This window comes from Anomaloglossus baeobatrachus, chromosome 1 (genome assembly GCF_048569485.1).
Source record: "Anomaloglossus baeobatrachus isolate aAnoBae1 chromosome 1, aAnoBae1.hap1, whole genome shotgun sequence".
Lineage (NCBI taxonomy): Eukaryota > Metazoa > Chordata > Amphibia > Anura > Aromobatidae > Anomaloglossus > Anomaloglossus baeobatrachus.
In genome coordinates, this window is record NC_134353.1 from 250,865,365 (window position 1) to 250,879,337 (window position 13,973).

The 13,973-nt window shown below is 47.2% G+C and overlaps 1 protein-coding gene across 12 annotated transcripts in view; it reads right to left on the bottom strand.

Annotated features, from left to right (window-relative positions):
* BLTP1 (bridge-like lipid transfer protein family member 1) overlaps positions 1-13,973 on the bottom strand; it is a 392,853-nt gene that overhangs the window by 183,203 nt on the left and 195,677 nt on the right. For all 12 annotated transcript variants that reach the window (XM_075348975.1, XM_075349025.1, XM_075348994.1 and 9 more), the window contains exon 40: positions 4,562-4,802. In XM_075348975.1, the coding sequence (XP_075205090.1) occupies positions 4,562-4,802 (241 nt within the window). The remainder of the gene's footprint in view (positions 1-4,561; positions 4,803-13,973) is intronic.

Below are 13,973 nucleotides of genomic sequence, written 5' to 3' on the forward strand. Positions count from 1 at the left end.
TAGAACATAAAATATATTTATTGGAATACAACTTTAGAACACGAAAAACTATTAAATTGTAAATATGTATTATATATATATATATATATATATATATATATATATATATATATATCTATATATATATATATATACACATACACACACAAGATATATATGTAATCTACTGTATATTACATAGTGTATTACATATTTACAATTTATTACAGTTTGTGTTCTAAAGTTGTATTCCAATAAATATATATTATGTTCTATCCAAATATCTTGATTATTGTATCATAAAAATTATTAAATGTCTGATGTTCACATGCACATGTTCATGTATTACAATACATTTTTCACCTAACTATAAGCAATATATGTAGAAGTTGTGGAGTCAGAGTCGGAGTCGGTGCAAGAGAAATTGAGGAGTCGGAGTCGAAGGTTTGGTTTACCGACTCCACAGCCCTGCATTGAACAACCGGACGTTCAATTTTTAGTAATTGAACGACGTGTATGCGATCAACTTTTTAACGTTCAAATCGCAATCGCACGGAGGTATCACACGCTACAATGTAACTAACGATGCCGGATATGCGTCACTTACGACGTGACCCCGCCGACACATCGTTAGATAAATTGTAGCGTGTAAAGCCCGCTTTATTCTGCCATGCCCGGATTATGGGGCTCTCCATAGTAAAGGAGTGCTTCATTTGATGTAATTTGAGCAGTTCTGATCTACAAATACCTCTTTATCTTGTGATAATATACTGTATATTGCATGCTGTAATAATTCGGGTTGTTTTTGTGCCTAATGTTCATTCTCTTTAACACACAAAAGGAATCATTTTCAGAGTTAGATTGTTTCATTTGTGCGATTGCGATCTGTGACATTGTCTGGGTGTTTTGCGAGGAGGCTCAGGCAGTGACTTAAGCTGGTGTCACACATAACGACGACGACAACGACGTCGCTGCTACGTCACCATTTTCTGTGACGTTGCAGCGACGTCCCGTCGCTGTCGCTGTGTGTGACATCCAGCAACGACCTGGCCCCTGCTGTGAGGTCGCCGGTCGTTGCTGAATGTCCAGCTTCATTTTTTGGTCGTCACTCTCCCGCTGTGACACACACATCGCTGTGTGTGACAGCGAGAGAGCGACGAAATGAAGCGATCAGGAGCCGGCACTGGCAGCTGCGGTAAGCTGTAACCAGCGTAAACATCGGGTAACCAAGGGAAGACCTTTCCCTGGTTACCCGATGTTTACGCTGGTTACCAGCCTCCGCTCTTGCTGCCAGTGCCGGCTCCTGCACTGTGACATGTAGCTGCAGCACACATCGGGTTAATTAACCCGATGTGTGCTGCAGGAGAGCAAGGAGCCAGCGCTAAGCGCGGCTCCCTGCTCTCTGAACTGTGACATGTAGCTGCAGCACACATCGGGTTAATTAACCCGATGTGTGCTGCAGGAGAGCAAGGAGCCAGCGCTAAGCGCGGCTCCCTGCTCTCTGAACATGTAGCACAGCGACCTTATGATCGCTGCTTCTGCTGTGTTTGACAGCTAAGCAGCGATCATAACAGCGACTTACAAGGTCGCTGTTACGTCACCGAAAATGGTGACGTAACAGCGACGTCGTTGTCGCTGTCGTTTAGTGTGACACCAGCTTAAGATGCCAAAAAACAACGTGTGTGTTTGGTGCCAAATGTGTAATGGTCTTCCCACAACTTTCCTGTTCTGTTTTTAGATAATGAAATAATTTATCGGATTTTATGTCAAAACAAGTGCTCCATTTTACAATCATCCTTCTTTTCAGACAGTAACCGTGACAGATGAAGAGCACCTTACCCTCCACCGCAGCGTCTTAATCACAGTTAGTTGGCAAATATCCTTTTTATTTTTCAAACATCCAAGTGTCATGGTCCAAGAACGGACGGTGATGAAAGGACTCTCAATGGGTTTACTGAACATATATATGCATATGAGGCTATCAAGCTCGAGAAGGACACCGACACACTGCACTTGGCTCATAATGCGTGCTGGGACCGTGGCGTCACATCAATGAAAAATACAGTCATGTGAAAGGAGCCCAAAGTAATATTTTTTTATACTGGATGCCAAATAAAACTTGTGATTGTAAAGTCCAACAGCAGCCAAAATATGGTTATGCAGAATACCACATTGTACTGATATACGCGGTTTATAAATGTGATGGATATCATAAAAATAAAAGGTAATCAACGACCCTGGGTAAAATGGGAAAATGTATGTAAGAAGGCGGGAATGAAAGACAATTGCAGATTTCAGATGTATGTAAAGAATGTATCCCATTTCTGGTAAAACAAATAATGCGAGGTTCACAAATAAGTGATTAGTTTGGCTGAAACTAACCAAAGTGATTCAACAATTGAGTAAAATACTAATATTTTTGATCACTAAAAATTGGACTTCTTTCCAATGAATTTTTTACTCAAATGTGTTTATCATTTTTTTTTTGTTTCCAAAAATTTCAATACAGAGAAACTTTCCAATGCCATACCCTTCCCAGTGCCCAACACAGCACACAAAATATGTCAAATATAGACTGATCTGAACTAGAACAATAGTTTTTCGACTGTAGACATGTTCCATAAACCAGCTAAAATAGCAATATGTATCATAGAAGATTTAGTATATAACATGGATTCGCGAGAACAAGCATTTCTATTTATTAAGAGACCCAGATGGTATCTCTGTAATTCCTTTGACACCAGGCCGAATTCATCAATCAAGGGGGCCTAGAACTCATCGAACTTAGCAATGAGATTACTTTTCATATAAAGGCCTCTTTCCAAATTTACCACAAAGTTGATTTTATTGATGACCTCCATACTAGTGGGCTCTTGGTCTGATATCCAATACTGTGCTATTAACTTCCTGGCCATATACAGCATACACGACACTGCAATTTTGCCATAATCGTCTGTGGTTAGATCCCTAAGGCTGCTTTCACACATCCGTTTTTTCCTGTGCGGCACAATCCGGCGCTTTGCAGAAAAAACGCAACCGTTTTTTTTTGCCGCCGGTTGCGTTTTTTTTGCATAGACTTACATTAGTGCCGTATTGTGCCGCATGGGCTTGCGTTCCGTCCGTTTTTTGCCGCATGCGGCAGATTTAGCCGATGCAGTGGCCGAATGGAACGTTGCCTGGCACATTTTTTTGTCCGGCAAAAAAAACCGCATTGCGCCGCATCCAGCCGATGCGGCGCGATTTGCAATGCATGCCTATGGACGCCGCATGCGGCGTCCTGCGGCAAAAAACGCATCTGGCCGCCACATGCGTTTTTTTCCACTGCGCATGCTCAGTAGCCTGCCGCAAGCGGCAAAAACCGGACGGGTCGCATGTAAAAAACTTATGCAAAGGATGCGGTATTGTCGCCGCATCCGTTGCATAGGTTTTAGAGCCGGATTGGCCGGCTCTGCTAAAACCGGAGGTGTGAAAGCAGCCTTAACGTAAATGTATCCTAGTATACAAACTAGGGGGAAGGAGTTATAGTAACTGTATAGGTCTTGTTTATGATTTACAGAACTCCTTTACTAAACAGTTCCAAATCAAGTTAGGACCAAATCATGTGACCGACTGATCAGCATGCAACACAGTGGATATAACTTTACTAAGTCTAATGGCCAGAATTATTGCAATGATCTTAATACCAATGAATTTTTTAGTGAATAGTTTTTGTCAATTGGTCAAAACAATTGAGTTAAGTACCTTGCAAAATTCCCTGAGCTCCCTTGATTCTGCCAGTCTCTATCTCTGCCAGAGATATTCACACTTCTGTCTTCTGGAGCGCAATGTGTGAAATCTCTGCTCGTAGGTCCTCTGGGCATTTCACCACAGTTTTCTCTGGGGGCATGGACTTTCGCCCATCCCTCCCAGGTGCTGTTAAAGTCCATGACTCCAGAGAAGACTCTGAAGAAACGCCCAGTTGGACTGCAAGCAGAGATTTCACATACTGCCCTTTAGAAAAAAACAAATGTAAATATCTCTGCAAATGAGTGACACAGCACAGAATAAAAAGAATAGAGGCAGAATCAGGGAAGTTCAAGAAGTTTTACAAGATATTTAACATATTATTTTTAGCAAGTGCCAGGTCCTCTTTAAAATGGGTTGTCTGGTCTAGAATGACAAGTCTGTAGCCATTCTGTGTGACTGCAGACTTGTGATTTCTCCCAGCACATGCACTCTGCAATGTGAGAATACACCAATTTCTTAGCAGAGAAAGATGGTCACGTGCAATATGTATATTTCCGGGCAAAAGTGTATTAATACACTTGTATTGAGTGAGGCCGCGCACACTAGTTTGTTCCAGCGGGGAGTATGCACATCTCATAATTGTAGTAGTGATCTTCGTTCCCGGCTTAGAGGCTGGCTAATTCTCGCAGCATATACTACGCGATTTGTGCAAGACCAGACAACCCATTTAATTTCTGATTGTTTTAGGACATGTGAGAGCAGTGAAGTTACACCATATAAAACCAAAGTCTACCAATGCTAGAAAACCTGCACGCAATATCAGATATACAAAAAAGAAACCATAAATGTATCTTACCTGCATCAAACTCAAACTCAGCCCCATCTGCACTGGTATCACTTTGCAGGGCTCCACCATTCTCCAAACCATTGAGATCATCCTCCTCTCTCTTCACAGTATTTTGTGGCTTCACTGGTTGGGCCGGTCTCACCAACCGTACTGCTTTAAATGTTGGGGTCACAACAATAAATTTCATCCACTGCCGCGCCAGAGCAACAAGTCCTTTCTTCAGAGTGACAAGTGCAGGGAGACCATCACTCTGCGAAACAAGAAAAACAAAACCACTAAATATCATGTATTTGTGCATAAAGATAGGAAATATGTCAAATACTATCATATATCCTGCACAGCTAGGGGTCCCTGTATAGGGAAAACACAGAGAAATGGGGAGCAGTGCTACATTTTGATTCTAGCCCCTCTATTCCGTGATCGGTGGGGATCACAGAGGTCATAGAGTGATGGGCCATCATTTTATGGCATAAGAAGAAGGGAATTTTGTTTACTTACCGTAAATTCCTTTTCTTCTAGCTCCTATTGGGAGACCCAGACAATTGGGTGTATAGCTTCTGCCTCCGGAGGCCGCACAAAGTATTACACTTTAAAAAGTGTAACCCCTCCCCTCTGCCTATACACCCCCCCGTGCATCACGGGCTCCTCAGTTTTGGTGCAAAAGCAGGAAGGAGGAAACTTATAAATTGGTCTAAGGTAAATTCAATCCGAAGGATGTTCGGAGAACTTAAAACCATGAACCAAAAGAACAATTCAACATGAACAACATGTGTACACAAAAGAACAACAGCCCGAAGGGAACAGGGGCGGGTGCTGGGTCTCCCAATAGGAGCTAGAAGAAAAGGAATTTACCGGTAAGTAAACAAAATTCCCTTCTTCTTTGTCGATCCATTGGGAGACCCAGACAATTGGGACGTCCAAAAGCAGTCCCTGGGTGGGTAAAAGAATACCCTGATAAAAAGAGCCAACAACGGCCCTCCTCTTACAGGTGGGCAACCGCCGCCTGAAGGACTAGCCTACCTAGACTGGCATCCGCCGAAGCATAGGTATGCACCTGATAGTGTTTCGTGAAAGTGTGCAGACTAGACCAGGTAGCTGCCTGACACACCTGCTGAGCCGTCGCCCGGTGCCGCAATGCCCAGGACGCACCCACGACTCTGGTAGAATGGGCTTTCAGCCCTGAAGGAATCGGAAGCCCAGAAGAACGGTAGGCTTCAAAAATCGGTTCCTTGATCCACCGAGCCAAGGTCGACCTGGAAGCCTGCGACCCCTTACGCTGGCCAGCGACAAGGACAAAGAGCGCATCAGAACGGCGTGGCGTTGTCCGACTGTATGCGGATCTGCCTGCCCTCCAGCCACCGATGGAACGCTTTTAGGGCTAGATACAGTGCCCTTATCTCCAGAACATTGATCTGAAGGGAGGACTCTGTCGGAGACCAGGTTCCCTGAGCCTTGTGGTGGAGAAAAACCGCTCCCCACCCTGACAGACTCGCGTCCGTCGTGACCACAGCCCAGGATGGGGGCAGGAAAGATTTTCCCTTCGACCGGGAAGTGGGAAGAAGCCACCACTGAAGAGAGGTCTTGGCTGCCAGAGAAAGAGAGACGTTCCTGTCTAAGGACGTCGACCTCTTGTCCCATTTGCGGAGAATGTCCCATTGGAGTGGACGCAGATGAAACTGCGCAAAGGGAACTGCCTCCATTGCTGCCACCATCTTCCCCCGGAAGTGCATGAGGCTCCTCAAGGGGTGTGACTGGGCCCGAAGGAGAGATTGCACCCCTGTTTGCAGCGAACGCTGTTTGTCCAGCGGTAGCTTGACTATCGCTGAGAGAGTATGAAACTCCATCCCGAGGTAAGTCAGTGATTGGGTCGGAGTCAATTTTGACTTTGGGAAATTGATGATCCACCCGAACCTCTGGAGAGTCTCCAGAGCCACGGTCAGACTGTGTTGACATGCCACCCGGGAGGGTGCCTTGACTAGGAGATCGTCTAAGTAAGGGATCACCGAGTGGCCCTGAGAGTGTAGGACCGCCACCACGGATGCCATGACCTTGGTTCGCTCGGGGGGCGGAGATGTTCTGAAAAAACGAGTCGGAGGACGAGAGCTGAACTCTATCCTGTAACCGTGCAGAATGTCCCTCACCCATCGGTCTTGGACATGTGGCCACCAGGCGTCGCAAAAGCGGGAGAGCCTGCCACCGACCGAGGATGCGGTTTGGGGAGGCCGAAAGTCATGAGGAGGCCGCCTTGGAGACGGTGCCTCCGGCGGTCTTTGGAGGACGTGACTTAGACCGCCATGCAGAAGAGTTTCTCTGGCTCTTCTGTGGCCTGTTGGACGATGAGGATTGGGACCTGGCTGAGGGCCGAAAGGACCGAAACCTCGCTTGAATTTTTCGTTGCTGAGGTCTCTTTGGTTTGGGCTGGGGTAAGGACGAGTCCTTTCCCTTGGATTGCTTAATAATTTCATCCAATTGTTCGCCAAACAATCGGTCGCCAGAAAAGGGCAAACCGGTCAAGAACTTCTTGGAAGCAGAGTCTGCCTTCCATTCGCGTAGCCACATGGCCCTGCGGACTGCCACCGAATTGGCGGATGCTACCGCTGTACGGCTAGCCGAGTCCAGGACAGCATTCATGGCGTAGGATGAAAATACCGACGCCTGAGACGTCAAAGACGCTACTTGCGGAGCAGAGGTACGGGTGATGTCCGTGGCATCCTTGAGCGTTGAACCGTCAGCCACTGCTACTACGGATCTAGCCGCCAGTCTAGAGACTGGAGGATCCACCTTGGGACACTGAGCCCAACCCTTAATTACGTCAGAGGGGAAGGGGTAACGTGTGTCATTAAGGCGTTTAGTAAAGCGCTTGTCCGGGAAAGCCCTGTGCTTCTGGACAGCATCTCTGAAGTTCGAGTGATCGAAGAAAACACTCCGAGTACGTTTGGGAAACCTAAATTGGTGCTTCTCCTGCTGTGCTGCCGACTCCTCTATAGGTAGAGTTGGGGGAGAAAGATCTAGCACCTGGTTGATGGACGCTATAAGGTCATTTACTATGGCGTCCCCTTCAGGTGTATCAAGATTGAGAGCAACGTCAGGGTCAGAGTCCTGGGCTGCGACCTCCGCCTCATCCTCTAGAGAGTCCTCAAGCTGAGACCCCGAACAGCGTGATGAAGTCGGGGAAGATTCTAAGCGAGCCCGCTTAGCCGGTCTGGGACTGCGGTCCGTGCCGGAGTCCTCCACGTATTAACTAGAGGCCACCCCAGGAGCACGCTTCGTCGCAGACCGAGAGGGGCCTGGGGACGATCCCGCAGTGCCCGGGGTCTGTGTAAGGGCCGGTCTGGGCTGCAAAGCTTCTAGTATCTTAGCAGACCATTTGTCCATAGACTGAGCCATGGATTGTGAAAGTGACTCAGAGAGTCTCTCAGCAAAAGCTGCAAACTCTGTCCCTGCCGCCTGGACAGGGGAAGCCGGCGGTTCTACCTGGGCCGAGGGTCCCACCAGTGCCCCAGGCTCCGGCTGAGCGAGTGCCACATGGCCCGAGCATTGCTCACAGTGAGGGTAGGTGGAACCTGCAGGTAGCATAGCCGCACAAGAGGTACAGGTTGCAAAATAACCCTGTGTCTTGGCACCCTTGCTCCTTGTGAACGACATGCTGTAGTCTCCCAGGAGAGTGATCACTGAGGGATATTTGAAAAACGTAGAACAGTGAAAATGGATCTTAACAATGGTAAGAGGCAAAGACTTCTGGGGACATATATGTATATAAAAAGAATAGAAGTCATTCATTTTTGCCAAAGTCTCTCCATACCTCATAGCCAAAAAACTTTAAGAAGTAGTCATAAGCACAAGTGTGCAGATAAAAGATTCTTTAATGAACAGGCAGTGATATAATACAGGGTATGGATATATAAATAGTATACAAAAGGTTACAGAGACATGGAGGGTGATTGATTCCCCAAATGTGACTGCTTACAAAATCACACAAGTTTAATCATGTATAGCTCACTGGCATGGTTAGTGCTAGGAAAAGGTTACTGAACAATACAGTGTAGCCAGGAAGGTCAGCAGCTGAAAAGATCAATATACCAGCGACACTTAGAAAATAACCATATTGCACAAAGCCAGAGACCAGTCTAGAGCTTACCAACGTAGCAACAGAAGCAGGCACACAAGGGGACAGTCCCAACACGTGTTTCGTGTGGTGACTTCTTCAGGGGACCGTGGACAACAAGGGGGGAAGGTGGGTCTAATATACCTGCCGTACTTATGCGGAATTGACAGCAGATGTCGCGGTTCCATGGGGCACGGAGGCGCGGCGTCAGCATGGGCGGCTGCTCCAGCGTCATCCGGGTAGGGAAAGTTCCCTTGTTGACGTCAGTAAGCCCGGAGGACGCTGGGAGGAGAGCCGTCCCTACTGCGCATGCGCGGTCCCGTAACCAGGAAGTGCGATCGCGAATCCCATATTAAGTACTGGCAGCGATGAGGGCAAGTAAATATAAGTAGATATCCAGCGAATGACATCAAATATCATGCATAGAAATGGTAACTTAGATATGGCAAGTGAACATACAGTATATTACATATTAGTTCTGATAAAGAACAGCACAGAAATATTCATGCCAAGAGATATCAATAATATGCTGTACTTGGCAGTGCACAAGTGTGCAATCACAGTAATAACGGAGGATACATACATTGGGACTGATATGTCACATCAGAATATAAAGTACAAACATCAGCGTTAGCCATATTGTAATACACAATGTTCGCTGCATTAATAATCCAGAATAGTTATTGTAGTGAAATCCATTTTCCTTATTCATATCTGTATATTCAATGTTGTGAGTACTGAAACAGTAGCTTCAAAACAGGCAATGTGAAAAAATCCGGCAGGGATATTAGACACGAACAAAGTTAGCTGAGAAAAAGGAAAAGACACATAAAAGTGAAGTTAAAAATCAGGCATAAAAAATGTTAAAAAGACTCAGAAAAAGCATAAACAGCACATGGAACCTGCAACCAGCCAGACACCAAATACTATCAAAAACCCGCAAGGAGGAGACATATTGGGTTATAGAAAAGACGCAAAGGTTTGTCTTTCGTTCAATCCGTTGGGTATCACAGTCTCGAGGAGGAAAATCCACCGACACTCTGCCCTTGCTAACATCTTATGTATATCCCCACCTCTCAGTCCAAGGTGCATCTGGTCGATCCCCCGTTTGCAAGTTTATAGATTTTTATCTCCAACCTTTGGTTGAGACGCTGCCCTCCCATGTCAGAGACACTTCAGACGTCCTTAGGAGGCTCAATGGCCTGACGGCGGACGTGGGCGTTTCACTGGTGACCTTGGACGTTGAGACTCTATATACCAATATCCGTCATGAACATGGTTTGCAGGCGGTTGAGTATTTCTTGAGTATGAGCAACTGGGCACCCACCCTACAACAGCTGATTTTAGAGTTATTGGAGTTCATACTGACGCACAATGCCTTCACCTTCGGGGAGCGGTTCTACCTCCAGCGGCGCGGCACTGCGATGGGGGCGGCTTGCGCGCCATCGTACGCAAACCTCTTCCTGGGTTACTGGGAGAGGGAGGTTTTCGGCGATGGCGTGCCGGCTAGCTCCCATGTGCAGTGCTGGCTCCGCTACATTGATGACATCTTTGTCATCTGGGGGGGAACCACCTCGGAGCTTGAGGGCTTTGTGCGTCACTTGAACTCCAACTCTTTTAACATCTACCTTACTTTTCATGCTGATTCCAATAGGGTGGAATTCCTGGATATTAATATATCTATTACTGACCAGCGTTTCTTGTCCACTGACATCTATCGCAAGCCCTCTTCCGTTAATGCCCTTCTCCACGCATCCTCTGGCCATCCGAAATTTACTATTAATGCTATCCCCACGGGACAATTTATCCGTCTTAAACGGATTTGTTCCGATACGGAGGTTTTTGAGGATCGAGCCAACGAGATGCGTGAGAGGTTTAAGGAGAGAGGCTATAGTGCGAGATCTATAAAAAAGGCATATAAACGTGCAAGGTCAGCCCCACGGGATCAGCTACTGCTGAGATTCAATCCCAATAAGACACACTGCACGGAACCTAAGATCCGCTTTGTGTCATCGTTCAACCGTCAGTGGGAACACATCAGAGGTATCCTCACTAAACACTGGCCTGTTTTACAAACAGAGCCCGTGTTTAAAAACACTCTGCCCGAACGCCCTCTTATGACGGCCCGGCGAGGCCGTAGTTTACGCGATATGTTGGTCCACAGTCATCACTTAAGACACAATAAATTACCGTTTCCTACTGGGCGACCTTTATTTGGTTCGTTCCCCTGTGGATCATGTATCGCGTGTCACCATGGTAATATTATTCGGGCAACATCTTTTATGTCCTCTAATGGCTCTAAGACATTTGATATACGACACTATATTTCTTGCAATAGCACGGGCGTGATTTATTACGCCACGTGTGAATGCAATTTAATATATGTCGGGCTGACTAGCCGGGAACTTAGAGTCCGGACGAGGGAACATATAAGAGATATCATGGCCGCAAAACAGGTCAAACTAGAGGATGCTGACACTCTTAAGACTATTCCCCGCCACTTTAGGCTGCATCATCGATCGGACCCCTCAGGTTTTAAGGTAAGGGGGATCGACCAGATGCACCTTGGACTGAGAGGTGGGGATATACATAAGATGTTAGCAAGGGCAGAGTGTCGGTGGATTTTCCTCCTCGAGACTGTGATACCCAACGGATTGAACGAAAGACAAACCTTTGCGTCTTTTCTATAACCCAATATGTCTCCTCCTTGCGGGTTTTTGATAGTATTTGGTGTCTGGCTGGCTGCAGGTTCCATGTGCTGTTTATGCTTTTTCTGAGTCTTTTTAACATTTTTTATGCCTGATTTTTAACTTCACTTTTATGTGTCTTTTCCTTTTTCTCAGCTAACTTTGTTCGTGTCTAATATCCCTGCCGGATTTTTTCATATTGCCTGTTTTGAAGCTACTGTTTCAGTACTCACAACATTGAATATACAGATATGAATAAGGAAAATGGATTTCACTACAATAACTATTCTGGATTATTAATGCAGCGAACATTGTGTATTACAATATGGCTAACGCTGATGTTTGTACTTTATATTCTGATGTGACATATCAGTCCCAATGTATGTATCCTCCGTTATTACTGTGATTGCACACTTGTGCACTGCCAAGTACAGCATATTATTGATATCTCTTGGCATGAATATTTCTGTGCTGTTCTTTATCAGAACTAATATGTAATATACTGTATGTTCACTTGCCATATCTAAGTTACCATTTCTATGCATGATATTTGATGTCATTCGCTGGATATCTACTTATATTTACTTGCCCTCATCGCTGCCAGTACTTAATATGGGATTCGCGATCGCACTTCCTGGTTGCGGGACCGCGCATGCGCAGTAGGGACGGCTCTCCTCCCAGCGTCCTCCGGGCTTACTGACGTCAACAAGGGAACTTTCCCTACCCGGATGACGCTGGAGCAGTCGCCCATGCTGACGCCGCGCCTCCGTGCCCAATGGAACCGCGACATCTGCTGTCAATTCCGCATAAGTACGGCAGGTATATTAGACCCACCTTCCCCCCTTGTTGTCCACGGTCCCCTGAAGAAGTCACCACACGAAACACGTGTTGGGACTGTCCCCTTGTGTGCCTGCTTCTGTTGCTACGTTGGTAAGCTCTAGACTGGTCTCTGGCTTTGTGCAATATGGTTATTTTCTAAGTGTCGCTGGTATATTGATCTTTTCAGCTGCTGACCTTCCTGGCTACACTGTATTGTTCAGTAACCTTTTCCTAGCACTAACCATGCCAGTGAGCTATACATGATTAAACTTGTGTGATTTTGTAAGCAGTCACATTTGGGGAATCAATCACCCTCCATGTCTCTGTAACCTTTTGTATACTATTTATATATCCATACCCTGTATTATATCACTGCCTGTTCATTAAAGAATCTTTTATCTGCACACTTGTGCTTATGACTACTTCTTAAAGTTTTTTGGCTATGAGGTATGGAGAGACTTTGGCAAAAATGAATGACTTCTATTCTTTTTATATACATCACTGAGGGATATATAGCCACAAGCTAACAGTACAGCCGAACCGAGAAAATGTATACAAATATAATATATATATATATACAGTTCAGCACTCTAGGGGGCCCAGCACCGGTGGGAAGAAGCCACCTGGCTTACCGACCGCTCAAGCAGTGTGTGGCCACCAGATTCCCTGCCTCGGGTCTCCCAGAGGTGCTGCCAGAAGTCCTCCACCGGCAGAATGTGCTTAAAACATGGCTGTCGGCGTTCACAGGGGAGGAGGGAGCCATGGGCGTAACTACAAAAGTGCGGGAATCTGGTGCCCCAGAGTGAATAGTGAGGGGGGCGGAGGACAGCCAAGTGTGCTCCAGCCCTCACTGTCGGCGTCAGACCGACCGTCCCGCCCTTCCCCCTGACTGGCAGGTCCGGGGGCGGGAGTTTAAGGCACTAGGCCGCAAAAGCCGGGGACTAAAGTTAAAACCGCGGCCGGCAAGCAGGCGCGGTCGGCGCGGTAGTCCCGGTCTCATACCAACACCGCAGTCGCTGCAGCGTCTGAGGCCAAGGTGCTCCATGCACCGTCCCCAAGGGGACACAGAGTACCTGTGCGGGAATCTGGTGCCCTAGAGTGATTAGTGAGGGGGGCGGAGGACAGCCAAGTGTGCTCCAGCCCTCACTGTCGGCGTCAGACCGACCGTCCCGCCCTTCCCCCTGACTGGCAGGCCCGGGGGCGGGAGTTTAAGGCACTAGGCCGCAAAAGCCGGGGACTAAAGTTAAAACCGCGGCCGGCAAGCAGGCGCGGTCGTCCCGGTCTCATACCAACACCGCAGTCGCTGCAGCGTCTGAGGTCAAGGTGCTCCATGCACCGTCCCCAAGGGGACACAGAGTACCTGTAGATGCAGGGCCCTGTCCCTGATGATACTCAGTCTCCTGTCCGTCAGAATCCCACAGGGGCTGCGGAGGGAGCCCGGTCCCAGTGCCTGGATGACCGGATAGGAAGGAAGGAAAACGGCATGTGGCTCCGGCCTGTGTACCCGCAATGGGTACCTCAACCTTAACAACACCGCCGACTTAGTGGGGTGAGAAGGGAGCATGCCGGGAGCCCTGTTAGGGCCCTCTTTTCTTCCATCCGATATAATCAGCAGCTGCTGCTGACTAAAATGGGAGCATGAGTGCATGTGTGCCTCCTTCAACACAAAGCATAAAACTGAGGAGCCCGTGATGCACGGGGGGGTGTATAGGCAGAGGGGAGGGGTTACACTTTTTAAAGTGTAATACTTTGTGTGGCCTCCGGAGGCAGAAGCTATACACCCAATTGTCTGGGTCTCCCAATGGAGCGA